The sequence below is a fragment of the Aquarana catesbeiana genome, linkage group LG07 (genome assembly GCF_042186555.1).
Source record: "Aquarana catesbeiana isolate 2022-GZ linkage group LG07, ASM4218655v1, whole genome shotgun sequence".
Lineage (NCBI taxonomy): Eukaryota > Metazoa > Chordata > Amphibia > Anura > Ranidae > Aquarana > Aquarana catesbeiana.
The window spans coordinates 121,518,598-121,536,638 of record NC_133330.1 but is presented as its reverse complement, the minus strand read 5'-3'; the positions used below and the strand labels follow the sequence as shown (position 1 = coordinate 121,536,638).

Genomic DNA, 18,041 nt, shown 5'->3' with positions numbered 1-18,041 from the left:
TACCCTCTAGAAATGTTTTGTTAAGTTCTATTGACAAGTGTCTGTTGATTTTACTAGTTTGTCAAAACTCCTCACACCAATATGAACGTCACATATAGCATGTACCGCCGTCATCGCTGGGGCACTAATACCCGACCATGTGTCCTGTTCTCTTTCTTAGCTAGTTGGGATGCTTTTCATTGTTACCCTTGCCAAAATTTATTAAACAAAAAATATAAATTAATGAAGATACTTATCTACTCTTTGTGGTTGATCCGGTTCTTGCAGTGGCTGGCGTGGTCTCATCCCTCAAGCTTCTTTACAATGACCCAGTCACCTGGTTGGAAAGAATGTAAACTGATTATTGTGTCAGGGTCCAGGATGGACTCGTGAACCCTGTGGTGGACCTTTTGAAGTTCATGTTACAGTGATTGCACCTACCCCATCAGCTGAGAATGTAGGTGACAGCTAATGAGGAAAGTACAACTCTGTTTTTGGTTGACCTCCAAACAAACCTCATATGACAATAACCCAGACATCAGGACTGTGGTCACTGCATAACCTGTGCGTGGCTTACCATCTGGGGTGTAATACCTGGAACCAGTGACAAAAAGTTTCTTAGCATCTGGGATGGGAGCCTACTTCACCAGACTGCTGCTTTCTGATTCAAATTCTATCGAAGAAAGACAGTCTTGGCACAAACTTGGTTAGAATTACAAAGGTTAGTATTATTGGTTTGAAAAATTGTCATTCTCACCACTATCATCCCCCTTTTTCTTCCTCCTCATTACAAACTGGAGGTAGACATGCAAGGTTTAGAATGGTGCAGAATAACACAGTGAAATAGCCTATGATACTTTTACGTTTTTACATCAACTCCAGAGGGATACCCAAAATAGTATCCTTAGACCACCTATGTCAATCTTTCTGGGGTTTAATGATCTTTTCCTCAGAACTAGACTCCATGCTCTTGTGCATTCATTTGACCTTGGGAAGCCTCGCATTCCTTCCCTTGCACGGACTGGCATTGCCCATGGCGATTCGAATTGGCTTATCATCTTATCCCTGCATCCAGGGAAACCCTTGCACCAATTTCGGAGACCACCGCCCGGTGTCTTCTTACAAGGTGGATTAACGGACTACAACCACTATTAGTCACTCAACTAGAAACACTAAAACGAGGCATCAACTCTATGGCTTGTTGTCCCAACACTTTTAGCATGGAACTACAGAGTACCACTCTTATCAACCAACTATTAACTATGCCAAATGATTCGCCAACAACCACAGATCAACCCCCGAATTATGTCTCTACCCCTCACAGTGTATGCATACACAAGCGCATTGCGCTGTACGACCGTACACTGCATCGCCAGACGAATCTACACAGGGCACTTTTGCCTGCTTTCTTTTTACAAAACACTGCGGCTTCTCTCTGTACCTCGATAACATGGATGCCTCCTGTTTGCTCTCTACTGAAAACTGTATTATAGTAGAAAACTAAAAAGACAGCTGGGAGATATTTAAAACACTTTCAAATACTTTAAAATACTTACGCCAGTATTTTCCCATTGTCCTTCCAAGCACAAATCCCATTGGCTTGTGTGATACCCCAAGCTCCCCCTCCCCCAACTTCCTGTGGGTACATAAAATGCTGAGAAGAACTTCCTGTTGCATGCCCAGCTCTAAAACCCCTCAAACTGGTTTATTTACATATCAATGTACAGGAAAAGGGAGGGGAGGGTAAGCCTAGTTTCATATATTGCAGGCTATACAATACAACCCTCAGTTAAAGACACAAAATTGCAAAACAAATAAAGATTAAACACACACCACTAAAAGTTAAAGAAACTCACAGTTAAAGCTAGTCTTGTTATCCATTGAAATTCAGTGCAAAGTAGAGATTTCACTCAAAACCAATATTCAATACAGAAAACGCAATAGCTTCCTTAAAAAGTATGTAAACAGTACAAAAATAGAATTCACTTAAAAGTAAAACAAAATGGTGCCTAGAAGCCAGATGGTAGCTTATAGCACATGGCTTTGCACACACAAAGGAGTCTAGAAACAAGATGGCAGCTTATACCACATGGCTTTGCACACACAAAGGAATACAAAATGGAGCAGCTTCCCCTGTAGGAAGGCCCACAGGTCTTCAAAATGGCCGCTGATCCACATGGGGACTCCAACAAAAGCCAGACCACAACAAAATGGCTAGAAAAAGAAGGAAGGGGGACCACCCTAGAAGTATATGCCTTATTATGAATCACACAATCACAGTCTCTCACCCAGTGCCTCTCCTCAAGTATAGAGGCCGTATCCGTAACCCTAAATAAGCATACAGAAAAAGGACCAAGGAGGAGTACAAGTGAGTGATCTCCCTTGGTCCAAAAGATGGCTACTATGGATATGGTGGGCAATAATGGGAGAATAGTGTATGTTAAAAAATCTTTATAAAAGTTTATTTGAATAGTCTAAAATATACAAAAATAACTCAGACAATTAGACCTATTGTATAGAGCTGGTCCACCAGACACAAATTAATGGGCCCATCCGGTGCAGGCAGCACAGTGTACGCCCATTAACCAGCAACACAAAAACAACAAACAGTAACACACATATGAACACTTATAGAAAACATATAAAGTGCAGGCGCCTGTGACCCCACAGATGCATAAGGTCCCTATGGCCAATTGCCAAATCAAAGGGAATAAATAGTATATATATGAGAATTAACAAAGGAACCCTATGCATGCGTGGTCCCCCGGGGAGATGGGGAAAGTGGAATGAGTATAACCTGGATGTTGCCTAACTCAAAAGGCTCACTGAATAGCATCTACAGCTGCTGTGTAAATACTGAATCTTAGTAAACGGATCAGGGGGACTTTTTGCGATGTATATAGCATGCGCAGTACGTCCTGTTGAAGCTACGTAACAATGATGTTGCGAAGCACGTCGACGTAATCAAGATGTGCGGACGCCGACTCAGCCTTCTCCCCTAGTGAGTTGGAGACGGCGATCTTTCACAGTGGAAGTTTGAATCCTGAAACCGCCATACAAACGGTATAAGTGTTCTATAAGTGTTCATATGTGTGTTACTGTTTGTTGTTTTTGTGTTGCTGGTTAATGGGCGTACCCTGTGCTGCCTGCACCGGACGGGCCCATTAATTTGTGTCTGGTGGACCAGCTCTATACAATAGGTCTAATTGTCTGAGTTATTTTTGTATATTTTAGACTATTCAAATAAACTTTTATTAAGATTTTTTAACATACACTATTCTCCCATTATTGCCCACCATATCCATAGTAGCCATCTTTTGGACCAAGGGAGATCACTCACTTGTGCTCCTCCTTGGTCCTTTTTCTTTTTCAGTATATCTTTCTTTTTTCAGTACACAACAAAATGGCGCATTTTCCCGCCAAAACTAAAAATTTCTCCCCACAAAGTTACACATTTGAGATACTAAATGAACAGACAAACATTTAAAAAAAAGGTGTTAGAGTTACGAAAAAGCACAACTTAGGAACACATGGTAGATGAAATCTGGACCACAGCAAGATGGCCGATGACAAAAAGACCACACTAAATACACAAGCATACGGCTGCAACATATCCTCTCTTCTCAACCTCAGTTCACATCAGCTTTCACAGGAACAAGACATTGAGAGATACAGACAGTGAATGCTTGCATGTCTGTTCAGAACATTATAGTTCCCTTCCCACAGGGCGTAGCCCCTTTCAACACAAAAACAGCAATGCCTGCCCCTTCACTAAACTCATGGCATCTTTACAAACAGATTCAGCTACTTACAAAACTACTCAGCCACACACACACATCCCATGTTGCAAATAATCACAATTCATACATTTCTATTTCTCATATACTTATTACACAACATACAGTTACTCACACATACACACAGCACACAGTCTCCTTGCACAAACATTCGAGATACAAATCACACACACACACACACACAGGCACACACCAGACATACAATCAAACTTCCAGCATTATTTCAAAAGACTAAAAAATTAGTTCTTTTCGCGAAGCAGACCCTCCCCAACACATTTTAATGATCCGATTCTGAAGGAGGTTCTGTTCACTCCTACCTGGCTCGCCATCCCGAAATGGAAATTTGGCTGCACACAGAGCACACTCTGCCAAATCTCCTGTTTCTAATAATAATAATAATAATAATAACAACTTCATCTAATGAGATAAATGCATCTCACCTTCTGATCATATGCCATCCTCTGGTGTAGCCCTCCTCTGGTGTGTGTGCTCCTTCCCCACAAACAGACACAACACATCCTTACATTCTAAGCTCAGCATCTCACTGTCAGCCAGCCCCCCCCCGCCGAGCAGTCTCTTGACTCTTTATTAGTATAACAGGAAGTCCCAAAACTCGAGGGTTGGGCTTCCAACGGCCAAACACCTCTTACAAAGCTTGTGACCTCACAGGAAATGAACACATAAGGACATGACCAAATAAAGACAGGTATACATTCAAAGTAGAAATGCAGTAGTGACGTGTGCAGACGGTGGTGTGCAAAACCATGTGGCAAGCACATGGCTTTGAACACGACCGTGTGTGCACTCCCACTGTTACCAGTGATGCGAACTATAGAAAACCATGGCTCAGTGAGACATAATTTTCATATAGTTATGCTATAGTTCCCATGTACGCAGACATGTATGCTCGGAGTCATTAATGCAGTCGCCATGAGGTGGCGAAGCTCTTGATGAATGCATAATCTAACATCCCTAAAAGAGGAACAGATCTGCCATGTCCACGGGAAGGTTTCCGCGTCCAATGGTCTTCCACCAGCATCTGTATGTGCGAATACCCTCACATGAGAGTATTGCAGCAAAACTGACACTGGGGGGCATCTGACAACATACATTCATAAAATTTTCCACAACAAGTGTCTCGAAAGCATTGTTGGCTTCCGAATTCCAGCGGAATCGCAAGTTCTGCTTGGTCAGCTGAGTGATGGGAGTGATTATGGCAGAGAATCCTTTAATGAACTTTCTGTTAAAAATTTGAGAAGCCTACAAAACGTGGTACTCCTTTTTTGTCCATAGGCACAGGCCAATCTAATATAGCGGACACCTTGTGGGGGTCCATCCTAATTCCAGTTGTGGAAATCACTAATCTTAGGAACTGGATGCTCTGCTGTTCAAACTCGCATTTTTCTGCCTTCGCATACAACCCATGTTGGCGAAGCCGGAATAACACCCTGCAGATATGTTCCCGATGTTGGTCAAGTTATCCGGAGAAAATTAAGATATCATCCAAGTAGACGATTACAAAAATGTCTAGGAAGTCTTTAAACACATTATTGATAAAATGCTGGAAGGTGGCATGATAGTCCACACATGGACGAAGAGTTTGGTCCTTCTTTGTTACAAAAAATATTCTGGCAACTGCTGGAGAGGTAGAAGGGCAGATAAAACCATTTTCTAGATTTTCATTGATGTACTCCTTTAGTGGTTCCTGCTCCCGTCGATGTGCCCAAGGGGAATCTCGGCTCCAGGAAGGAGCTCGATTGGGCAGTCATAGGGGTGATGAGATGGAAGGGTGTCTGTCCCTCATTTACTGAAAACATCAATACATTTGTGATATGGTGCAGGTACTGACTGGAGAGTGTCTTGATCAGAGTCCATGCATAGTAGTGTGGTTGGTGGCTCGGGGGGCCTTGATATACAATGTTCCTGACAGTAGGAAGACAAGAACTTGACCTCCCCTGATATCCAATTGATTTGGGGATTGTGGACCTGGAGCCAGGGTAGGCCCAAAATCAAAGGGAACAATGGTGAGGAGATTGTGTCCAGGGTCAGTAGCTCCTTATGTTAGGAGAGGATGGTAACAGGTAGCGGAGATGTTTCCTGGGTTACTCGTCCTGATTTAATGCAAGAGCCATCAGCCAGGTAAACAGAAAGTCTGTGTGTCTTTTGCTTCAGAGGAATATGTTGCTGAATGGCAAAGTTTGAGTCAATGAAGCAGCTGCATGCTCCAGAGTCAATGATGGTGTTGACTGAAATTGTCCTTTCCAGGAGCTGGAAAGAGAGAGGGAGGGCAAGGTGAGTTGCATTGGCAGATAATTTTGACAGATAAGCAGGAACAGAAGATGAGCACTTACGCATCTTGGCAGGGCAGCTGCGTATGTAGTGGCCGGCCTCACCAAAGTAGAGGCAAAGGTTGTGCTGCTGGCAGTATGCTCGCTCTTCACGGGACAGAGCTGGTCGCATTAATACTATTTGCATAGGCTCAGAAATGTCAGGTATTGAGCTGACAGGACTTGAATGGGCTGGCACCAGGTAGCGGGAGGCAGCAACTGGAACTCTCTGGGTCATCCATACTGGGCGGCTCTGCTGGGCAGACCATTCTGACCGACACTAACGGAGTCGTCGATCGATCTGGATAGCCATGGTGATCAGTGCTTCAAGGGTGTTGGGTGTACCAACTAAGGCAAGGCCATCTTTGAGGTTTTTGGAGAGTCACATGCGGAACTGGTGTCGCAGAGCTGCACCATTCCATTGGGTGTCTGTGCTCCAGCGCCTGAAGTCCGTAACATAGTCCTCAGCCGCAATGGAGATATTTGCCAGCACACTATGGAACGACATAGATAGCGTCCAAACATGTAATTTATTGCATGATCACAACACAAGGAGAGTGCAACGTTTCGGAGTCAATCAGGACCCCTTCGTCAGGCATGTGATGATAGTCCTCAGCCGCTTGGCAGCCTTGCTTGAGCGCAAACAGGGCAGACTCTGCCGTGGCAGTCCGCTGAGGATCTTCATAAAGCTGGGCCATGGCTTCAAAGAAAGATGACATAGCATGCGTTTGCCAGTTGTTTTCTTAGAGCAGTCGGTGGGCCCTGGTCTGGGGTTCACCTTGAACTAGGGATATTACAAATCCCACCTTGGTCGATTCCAGTGAGAAACTCTGAGGTTGTAGAGCAAAGTACAGCTGACATGCATTTCGGAGAGCCCAGAACTTAGTTCGATCCCCATCACCACCGAAGGAGTAGAAGCAGTCTCTATAGGTGCAGCGGGGGATGCAGGAGCTGCACTACCAGAACCTGATAAATTCTGTACTCGCTTCTTCAACTTGATATAGCCCTCAAGGATTTAATGGCTTGCATGAGGGCTACGAGGTGCTGACAAATTTCCTCCATTGGTGAGGTTCCTCCTGCAGACTCACGGTGATGGTGTCAGCAGAGGTAGATGCAGGTCAGCGACCCGTTGAGCTGGAAGGCAGAGGAGTAGCAGCAGGCTGGAGCAGGGTGAGACAAGCTGGGTCAAACAACAGGTAATCAACAGAGCAGAACAGCAGGCTGGAGCAAGGTGAGACAAGCCGGGTCAAACACAGGTAGTCAGGCAGAGTAGGCTGTAAGCTAGAGCAGGGTCAGGTGAACAGGCAGGGGATGGAAACAGGATATTAAGCAAGAAAGTCTTTAGCAGAGTCAGGCAAGCTGAGGTCAGGATTTGAGATATCAGGTAAGTCAACAGAGCCGGGTCAATACAGGTGATCAGTCAGGCAAGCCGAGGTCAGGATTGGAGATATCAGGTAAGTTAACAGAGCTGGGTCAATACAGGTGATCGGATGGCAGGTGCAGGTTTCAGGACACACTAAGCTGCAGATCAAACAGCACTGCACTTGTCCCATTGGCGACAAGCAGTGTCTAGCACAAGCATCTGGTGCGTGCCCTTGCGCACGTGCACACACGCGCCCACACACATTACTGACCAGGTCATTGGATGTGGAAACCTTGCAAAAAGATCTGAACAAATTAATGGGGTGGGCAACTACATGGCAAATGAGGTTCAATGTAGAAAAATGTAAAATAATGCATTTGTGTGGCAAAAATATGAATGCAATCTATACACTTAGGGGAGAACCTCTGGGGGAATCTAGGATAGAAAAGGACTTGGTCCTAGTAGATGATAGGCTCAGCAATGGCATGCAATGCCAAGCTGCTGCTAACAAAGCAAACAGAATATTGGCATGCATTAAAAAGGGGATTAACTCCAGAGATAAAACGATAATTCTCCCACTCTACAAGACTCTGGTCCGGCCGCACCTAGAGTATGCTGTCCAGTTTTGGGCACCAGTCCTCAGGAAGGATGTACTGGAAATAGAGCGAGTACAAAGAAGGGTAACAAAGCTAATAAAGGGTCTGGAGGATCTTAGTTATGAGGAAAAGGTTGCGAGCACTGAACTTATTCTCTCTGGAGAAGAGACGCTTGAGAGGGGATATGATTTCAATATACAAATACCATACTGGTGACCCTACAATAGAAATAAAACTTTTTCGCAGAAGAGAGTTTAACAAGACTCGTGGCCACTCATTAAAATTAGAAGAAAAGAGGTTTAACCTTAAACTACGTAGAGGGTTCTTTACTGTAAGAGCGGCAAGGATGTGGAATTCCCTTCCACAGGCGGTGGTCTCAGTGGGGAGCATCAATAGCTTCAAGAAACTATTAGATAAGCACCTGAATGACCGCAACATACAGGGATATACAATGTAATACTGACACATAATCACACATAGGTTGGACTTGATGGATTTGTGTCTTTTTTCAACCTCACCTACTATGTATCTATGTAACAATGACCACTGTCAGCTGGGCCTACAAAAGGAAGTCGTCTAATTAGTGCAACACGGTATGGAAACCAGCCTCCTGGACAACTACCCATTCAAGGAAGCTACTGAAGAGCTCAAAATAACACGAAATGGCACAGCCCATGGGAAGGCACATGTCAAAAAAGTAGCTTCCTTGAAAGTAGCAGCCCAGTAGGTGGAAGCAATCCGGGTGGACCGGGAGGAGGCAGACTGAATGTCCGCCTTGGCCAGAAAAGCCGGCTGAACGGCAGCCCTGCTCAAGTGAAGAGCCTTGTCGAAAGAGGTGTAGTGGACCCTGGATTCCTCCTTGTCGATTCCATCATTGACTGAGGAGCCAGAAGGGTAGGACAGGTGGTGAATAGGGCGATATTTTCCCTCCGCCTTTTTTGGGACCACACCAAGGGGGGACACCCACAGGTTGTGGAAAGGGGGGAGACCAAATGGCCTGCCATAAGTCCCAAATCCAGATCCTTTTGAAGCTTCTCGGCCACGACAGACTCAAATTGCACAGCGGATTTCAAAATGGACGCCATGGTAGGCACATCGGAAGGAGTGAAGGGTATCCAAAAACCACGGCCCAAACCGTCCCTTAAGATCAAAGCCTCCCTATCAAAGGGGTACCGGTCTAGCCAGGGAAGCATCTCTAAGACGTTCACTGGTGTCATCTGGTTTAGAAAGGTCAAACTTGGCTCCCAGCCTGGAAAGCGGTGGCTTTCCCTTCCGGAAACACCTGCTGGTGGGGTGAGCGCCCCCCCACAAAGGGAGCATTCATGCTTAAAATGGCATGCAGTGTACCATTTGCAGTGGCTCTCATTGAACGGCCAGCATAGACCTTTTTTGGGGCAGCCGGCGCTCCGGAGGGAGTGTCAGCTGGGGACTGAAAGGACAAAGGCCTGTGGGAACACATCAGCAATAACCACAGGCTAACGTCTTGGCAGTTAAAACAAAACTGTCGCCATTTTTTGCAAAACTGGGTGTCATAGTGAAACTAACACTGGCCCCAGTAAACCTTATAGGCACACCAAATAAGGTATAAGTAGCAAAAGAGAGATGCGGCCAACTCTGGGAACCGCTCACAAAGCACTCCAGCGTAAGCGCAGAACCCTTGCAGCCAGTTCCCGAACGTACGAGGAAGCTGTTTGGATTTGTCGCCCTGCGCCGTGATGTCAACGTGATGAGATTTGTCGATCTTCTCCCGGTCGGGAGGGACAAGCGCGAGAAAATCAATAAATTCACCACACCAGATCTTGTCCTTTACCTCCTCCGCCAGGTGCGTGCCAGTAGGCGAGACCGCCCACAGAGCACCACCAGAGATGGAACCCAAACTGACCATCAGACCCGAAACCCCCATGCGGGACAAAACCGATTTTACGACTGTAGAGAAGTGTTCGTCTGGTAGGCCCGGAAGCGGAAGCGTCACTAGACCTACCCCAAATTAAGTCACAGTCATACTCACTGATGCGCGGAGGCAGAGCTGAAGAAGTGCGACCACCAGCAGATCCAGGCGGAACGTCCAGTGCAGTATCGACCATGGTAGGGGCTGGCAGGGGCTGGCAGGGGCACGTGATATCCTTCTCGTAGAGGAATGGTGGCGCCTGGCAAGGCAGGGGGGTGATGATGGAAGGAGAGGTCTAGGGGCTGAGGTCTGACCACCGACCCTGAGGAGCCCGGGTGGCCAAGAACAGCAGCTGAGCTGCCACAAGAGCAACCGTGGACTCCCGGGCAGAGGACCCATGGCAGGTGCAGTCTACATCCCAGGACTGGAGTAGAAATCTCCCGCCCTGCGGGGCCCAGGGGGACAAGGCTGTGTAGCAGACCAAGGTTGGGCTGTGGTGGTAGGCAGCCCGCGGGAATCTCCCGTGAAGCGGGGAGGACAGCCGGAGTAGCTCAACCGACTGGGCGCAGGGGGACCTGGGCAGTCAGGAGACCTGAGCAGTGGGTGGGCAGCATGGGATGTGTTGGGATCTCCCACTCAGCCGGGTGCAGGGAGATGCAGGGCAGGCAGCATAGGCTGAGTAGAGAGCACTGGCACATTCAAATCTCCCGCCCTGCTGGGCGCAGGGAGAGAATGAGCCACTGGGGGCAGCAGCGCAGATGCTGGGAGAGCCAAAGAACCACCCACAGGGAGATGTGAGCGGGCGGCTGTAGGGGAACCAGCAGAGACTCCTGGATGGTGAGCCATGGGACAGCTTGGCCTGGCAAAAGACATCCAAGCTGATCTCTGTGGAGCCCCGGCAACCCCCCTGCATGCCGGGGGGGCGGGGGCAGACCCAGGTATGTCAGCGGCTCCTGTCTGGCCAGACACAGGGAGGCAGTCAGGGGGAGAGGTAGCTGGAGGAGCCCGGGCGGGCTGCATTGTGGCTCTAGGGCTCCGGGAGCTGGAATAGCTGGCAGAGACCCGAGCCGGGGCAGATGGAGGTGGGGAGGGAGCCAGGCAGGGGGCAGATGTTCTGGGCCTCCTAGGCGGGGAAGAGCCGGCACCCAGCTCATCAGTGGCTTAGGGGGAGCGGGGAGGGCAGGCAGGCATGTAAGAGGCCCTGGAAGGACTGTGGCTTAAATGGGAAGGAGGGCCGGCCCGCCTCCAGGCCCTGGGAGCCAGGGGCCCTGCAGCAGAGTCCGTAGGAGGTGGGGGGGAGAGGAAGGCACCTCAGGGGAGAGGAGGGCAAACAGCCAGTCTACCTGACCTTGCAGGGCCAGTTCGTGGACCTTGGCCAGCAGGAGTTTGCTGTCCATGGTGGAGGGACAGGGTCACTTCAGCTTCAGCTCTTCCAGCCATGTTCCTCGAAAGACCCAGAATTCACTGGGAACAAAACTTTCCTGAGCTCAGGCCCAGCCCATCCCCATAACAACCAATCCCTGGTGGCCACCTTGTCCTGCACCTGGCCATGTCCCCATCAGTCAAGGCTCTATTCCCTGGGGGGGGGTCAAGAGGCCTTCATTCCTGGGTTTATCTCTGAACCTCTGTGTTTATGCCTTAGTACATAGTTAGTAAGGTTGAATAAAGACACTAGTCCATCGAGTTCAAACTCAGCGAGTGTGGGTGCATGTCTACAATTATCCCTATTTTTATTTTACAGTACCCATATAGCACTGTGTCAATTTTTACGTAGCGCTCCACACATATATCACACACTCACATCGGTTTTTACCCTCAAGGAGCCCACAATCTAAGGTCCCTAACATTCATATACTAGGAACAATTTTGGACAGAAGCCAATTAACCTACCAGCATGTCTTTGGAGTTTGGGTGGAAACCGGAGTACCCGGAGGAAACCCACGCAGGCACAGGGAGAACATGCAAACTCCAGGCAGGTAGTATCGTGGTTGGGATTTGAACCAGCGACCCCTTCTTACTGCTAGGTGAGAGTGCTATCCACTACACCACTGTGCTGCCTTCTGGGACCTTTCTTTGATTTTGTCCATTTTAAGAGGCAGTACAAATTATGATTGTACAATCTGACACTTTTAAGTCAAATTGTACAAAAATGCAAAGAGAGTGCAAAGAAATAACTATTTTGATGGTCTGGAAAGTGTAGTATGAAAAGACCAAATTGCCTGTGTGTATTTTTTTTTATGAGTAATGGGACAATGTATGGTCAAAATTTGTGCATCAGGTTATACTATAGCATATTATAAGCTTAAGACTCTGTTTCCACTATTGCATCCCCAAAGTCGCACAATTTACACTGCGACTTTACAATGCGATTTATGTTGCGATTTGATGCGACTATAAAAACGACTTTGTGCGACTTTGATGTTCTGCGATTTAGTCAGAGTGATGTAATTCCTTATCCTGCTTAGTTATTTCCCCTTCCTGTTTCGTTGTCACATGTTGTATGTTGTTTAGCAAACATGTTGGCTATGCAATATGTTGGGTCAGCAGTCATTATGGCTGCTGTAGCATCATTAATAGATGAAGAAGAAGAGGATAACCGAAGGAGGAGAAGGCATAGATTTTGGATCCATCCCATCATCGCCCAAAGGGAAGGGAGAGGCCAGTTTGGGATCCTTTACAATGACCTCCGTGCTCATGAAGACAAATTTTTCAACTACACACAGATGTCAATTAGAAGGTGAGATTATTTTTTATGTCAACTTGCAAATGCTCCAAGATATATTTCTGAAAACCTGTATATGCCTGGTCAGTATGACTCTTTTTCTAATTTTTAGCTTTGAATAGCTAGAAGTGTTAACTATAACCTGATCAAATTTTTGTAAAAATGGCACTAGATTGTTAAATTTTTGATTTTTACATGGTCAATTTAGATAATAGCCATACATTTTATATTTACAGTTTTGATGAATTGTTGGCTTTGCTTTCTAGCCATCTAGAATGACAAAACACCAGTTTCCGAAGGAGTATTCCAGCTGTTGAAAGACTGATTATAACATTGAGGTAACTGTTTGAGGTTACTTTTTCTTCTTCTTACCTCATATGTGGCATTTGGATATCCACTTCATTCTTTCATCCTCTTTACATGAAGTGAAATAATAAATCCTAGAATGTTATTGTGGATGAAATTATTTTTCCAATATTATTTTTCCCTCTACATCACCAGTGTCTTTTTCCTGCTCCTCTTCTTCCTTCACTTCCTCAGGCACCTCCTTCCAAGTTAATTTTTCGATCTAATATCGAATTAGCTTATTGTTAATATGTATCATTATAATAAACTGTATTTACTGTTCCATTTTAGGTACCTGGCAACTGGACATTCCTTTGCAAGTGTGCATTATGAATTTTTGGTTGGCAAAACTACTGTCAGCAATATTGTCCACGATACCTGCAGAGACATCTGGAATGTCCTTAGGGATTTCGTCCTGAAGAAGCCCACTTGCGAAGATTGGTGCAAGATCACGGAAGTTTTCTGGGATCGTTGCAATTTCCCTAATTTTCTCGGGGCAATTGATGGAAAACATAAGAGGGTAGTGATGCCCATCGTCAGTGGAACCAAATACTTTAACTACAAAAAATATTTTTCTTTTGTATTACTAGCAGTGGCTGATGCCAATTATTGTTTTAGCTATATAGACATAAGATCGTATGGCAGCAGCTCAGACTCCAGTATTTTCCAAAGATCATCTTTTGGAAGAATGTTGAGGGAAAATTGCCTGGACCTGCCACAGGACTGTCCATTGCCAGGAACAAATGGGCCGCCAATGCCATTTGTGTATGTTGGGGGTGAGGCCTTTGCTCTCAGTGAGCATCTATTAAAGCCTTATTCCAATAGGTGTCTGAGTGAAGAGAAGCAAATCTTCAATTACCAGTTAATGAGGGCAAGACGAGTGGTAGAATGTTAATTTGCAATTTTAGCAAACAAGTGGCGTTTGCTACATACACCTATAAATTTAAAACTTGAGAATGCAATATCTGCAGTAAAAGCAGCATGTGTGCTTCATAATTTTGTAAGAATTAGTGATGGTTATCTTTTTGAAGATTCCCTCATGCACGATCTGGAAGGTGCACAATAGAGTGCCAGTAGGGGCACCACCAATGGTGCCACTGTGCATGAGGGATTTTCGTCAGAATTTTATGTCTGCTGCTGGTTCTGTCCCCTGGCATCAGGATGCCATTGCATAATGCATGTCAAGCATTTTTGATTTTACTATTATTTAGATGTCTGTTATGTTTAATTGCATCCAAATGCAGAATAACAGGTCTTTAACACAGAGTATAAAAAAGGATAAGTAGAAAACGCATAATTTAACCAGAATAATTTTTATTTTCCTGATTTTTGTGCAAGAATGCAGCAATTTTTGTTTTGTTTTGGGTGAACTACACCATTTGTTGTTTTTTTATTTTGAACAACCACAACAAATAATAAAATAATAAAATATATCACTTTGAACAACACCAAAATAAAAGTCATACAACAAATAAAATATATAATCATAATCTTTTTTACAAGCAAAATCTTTTTGCAAGAAGGCAAAAAAAAATAGTTCCATGAACTCAAAATTTTTTGGCTTGTTGTTTTAGCAGCCACAACCAAAAACAAAAAATAGAACAAGTCTCAAAACCACAGCAAAAATTATATAAAATTACAATTGCTCGTAGGTTTTGTTTTCAGTGGTCCCAGAAACTGAACTTGGTTGGTCCACGAAATCCACTGATGGTCCCGGGTAGTATTTCCTTTCAAGAAAAGGCGTAACCTGACAGGGTGTAGGCTGCCTAAGCTGGTGAGTGGTTGGGGGGCCAAGAGTAGAGGTAGTGGGGGCAGGAATTGGATGCAACATGCGTGGCCTGGAGGGATTCAGCATATTACCATACTGGTCACAGTATGGCCGGTTTATTGGTGGAGCATACTGTGTACTTTGAAAGTGAGGGTGTTGTTGATAAGGGGGATATTGGAGAAGGGGAGGGTTGCATATAATGTGAGGATGTTGTTGGCCCCTCACCCACAAAGGATTGAGCAGTTGATATCAAAGCCATCCTGAGTGCATATCTTTTCTCTGAGGGTACCTGTTTACATATGCCTAAAATTACAGTGAGAAATGCTGTGTCTTCACACTGGCTTTCAGCCATTTTAGTGGACATCTGACTGACTACATCTAAGATTTTATCCATGGGTTTCACAAGCCTGGCACTCCCCCTTGACGATCTTCGCAAAGGCCTAGAGACATTGCTAGGCCCTGGTTCTGCATTCTCCTCATTAATTGAGTTTGTTGTTGACCTTGATTCATCTACGAACAGTTCCTTGTCAACATTGTCTTGGAATTGTTCTTGCTCTTCCTCCGCAGCAGCTTCCTCTGACTCATCTTCTGGTGCCAAACCCTGTGTGCTGTCTTCCCAGCTTTCTTGGGTTCTGAAATACAAATTACATATTTTTAAAGTAATCATTACAATTTAATATGTAAAATTCATAACATATGCCTGCTGATAACTTACTCTCGCATTTCCAACACTGGTTTTAAAAAATCAAGATCCCCGGCATGAGCATATGGGGCTAATCTTTTTGAGCCGGAACCACTCCTTCCTTCTTTTAATTTTCGTAAGTACCGGTTGTAGCAGTCTTTGAGACTTCTCCATCGAGTTTGTAACGAGTACACTACAAAATATAAAGAAAATACCAAATTAAAAAAAAAAAATCTTTATGAACTGCCCATAGGTCATTTATTTGCTAGGCTGAATAATTGATATGGATGGTGTTAAAACAACCGCTAAATATATTATCCATGACTCCTACATAATTTTGTCATGTGCTGAAGGATGTCGACAGGGCCATCTTTAATATTATTTGGACTGTGGGCAAATATTATTTGCTGGCCCACACACACAGATTTACTTTCCTGCAGCCACAGATTGCAGGAAAGAAACTAGATAAATTCCACCATCAACACAGATAGTGTTGACAGGGGATTCCCTCCTGCCAAACCATTGTGATCTTCTGGCAGGAGAAGCGGTCCCCACTAAGAAAACACAGTGCACATTGTTAACACACACCCATTGGTTGTTGAATATTTAAATAGGTGCAAGGCGCAAAGTGCGAAGCAGCATATATCAACCACTTACTTTTTGAAGACCGTTCTGTAGCTGATAAAGAGTCCCAGGTATCATAATATATGCGAACCACTTCCAACCATGCTCTCTCCTTCTTTGCATGATCTTTGTAACCTGGATCTCTGAGGTCATATATTGCCGCACGTTGTCTGACAAGCCATATAATTTCCTCATTGTCATGAACTTGTCGCTTGTTCTTTCTAGCCCTAGGCATGCTTCCTGCTGTCTTCCACACTCACATACATCAATATAGGAAGTGATGTATTTGGGAGGAGCAGAGATCATGTGTTTCCATAGACTTCCGTGGAAGTCGCAACAAAGTCGCGGTGTCAGACATGTACATATGACTGCATTGCGACTTAATACCTTTCTATGGAGAACAAGTCGCACCGAAGACGGAACAAAGTAGTGCAAGAACCTTTTTTGGAGTCGCTGCGATTTGAGTCACACCAATTAGAACGGGGACCATTGAAATACATGGGTTTTGACTTGTCATGCGACTTGAAATGTGTCAAGTCGCAAAACAACTCGCAGTACTGGAAACAGAGCCCAAAGGCTAAGTTCACCTTTATAGAAAAAAAAAATCCATATATTTTTGCAGAAAACTAAATTTTGCATTTGTTAATTTCCTGCAGGAGCCTGGAAAGCATTGCACCAGTGATCAGTAGATCACGGGTGCAGTGTATGTTCACTGGCATTCAGCCTGTATGTACCTCTGTACAGGGTTTCTGTTTGAAAGCCAGAGGACATGTCAGTGGACTATGAAAGCACTCATTAGCTCTCACTGCAGCCCATTGAAACTACAAGTCAATCTGCCACGGTCACAGACGGTACTTGTAGTTTATTAATATACAGATATATATGAATAAATCATGTGACTGTGTGGGTGAAGCCCCACACAGCTGCGCTGTTTTATAAAAAGTGACAGTGGGTACAGGGAGGGAGGGATTGGAGGGATCATGGGTTGAACATGTAGCATATTCCAAAGGTGAACTTAACCTTTAAGAATCATAATACATTTAAAAAACCTATGCAGCATGTGTTGCAACAGTATGAAAAATCTGTTTTTCAAACGAAATTTCGATTTTACCAAAATAAACATAATATTTGTGACTAGTGTCAAGTGTTACATAGTTATGAATGCCTATGCAACTCTTTTTTCCATGTTAAGGATCATAAATGTCTTAGACCACAACCTAAAAAAAAATAACCAGATTCTATTATTCCTCATTTCTTTGCAGTATTCTTGGAATGCATATTTTTGGATGTAAATTCAGCCTAAGAACAGATTCTGGAGACACTGTACCTGATCGGAAAAACTTTGATTCTTTACTGTGGGCAATTGTAACAGTCTTCCAGGTTTGTTCTTTTTCTTTGTAATCTGTTGTGTTCAGCTTTATGTTTCAATGTGCCTCTTTTAAGTCTCATGCTTATTCATAAAATACTGTTAGTATGACACTGAGGCACTTTAAAAATAGCGCCTGCATAGCGCCTGTAAAGAGCCTCTCCTGTCTCTCTGGTGTGAAAGCCTGAGGGATTTCACACAGGAGTGCTGCGCTTGCAGGAAGGCAAAAAAAATCCTGCAAGCCGCATCTTTGCAGCGCTGTAGGAGCGATGTATACACCGCTTCGGCAGCGGTGCTTTGCTGCCGGTTTTAACCCTTTTTTGACCGCTAGCGGGGGTTAGACCCACCACGCTAGCGGCCAAATAGTGCTACTAAAACTATGGTAAAGCAGAGCAAGAAATAGAGCCGCTTTGCCGCCGACGCCTGCCCCCCCAGTGTGAAAGTATTCAACATACTACAGGAAGGAACTTTGAGGGAGATTTACTAAAACTGGAGCACTCAGAATCTGGAGCAGCTGTGCATGGTAGCCAATCAGCTTCTAACTTCAGCTTGTTCAATTAAGTTTTTGCAAAAAAAAAAAGCGA

The 18,041-nt window shown here is 44.9% G+C and overlaps 1 protein-coding gene across 2 annotated transcripts in view; it reads left to right on the top strand.

Annotated features, from left to right (window-relative positions):
* Window positions 1–18,041, top strand: part of CACNA1I (calcium voltage-gated channel subunit alpha1 I) — a 3,871,666-nt gene that overhangs the window by 1,767,653 nt on the left and 2,085,972 nt on the right. For both annotated transcript variants that reach the window (XM_073592660.1, XM_073592661.1), the window contains one exon: window positions 17,354–17,471. In XM_073592660.1, the coding sequence (XP_073448761.1) occupies window positions 17,354–17,471 (118 nt within the window). The remainder of the gene's footprint in view (window positions 1–17,353; window positions 17,472–18,041) is intronic.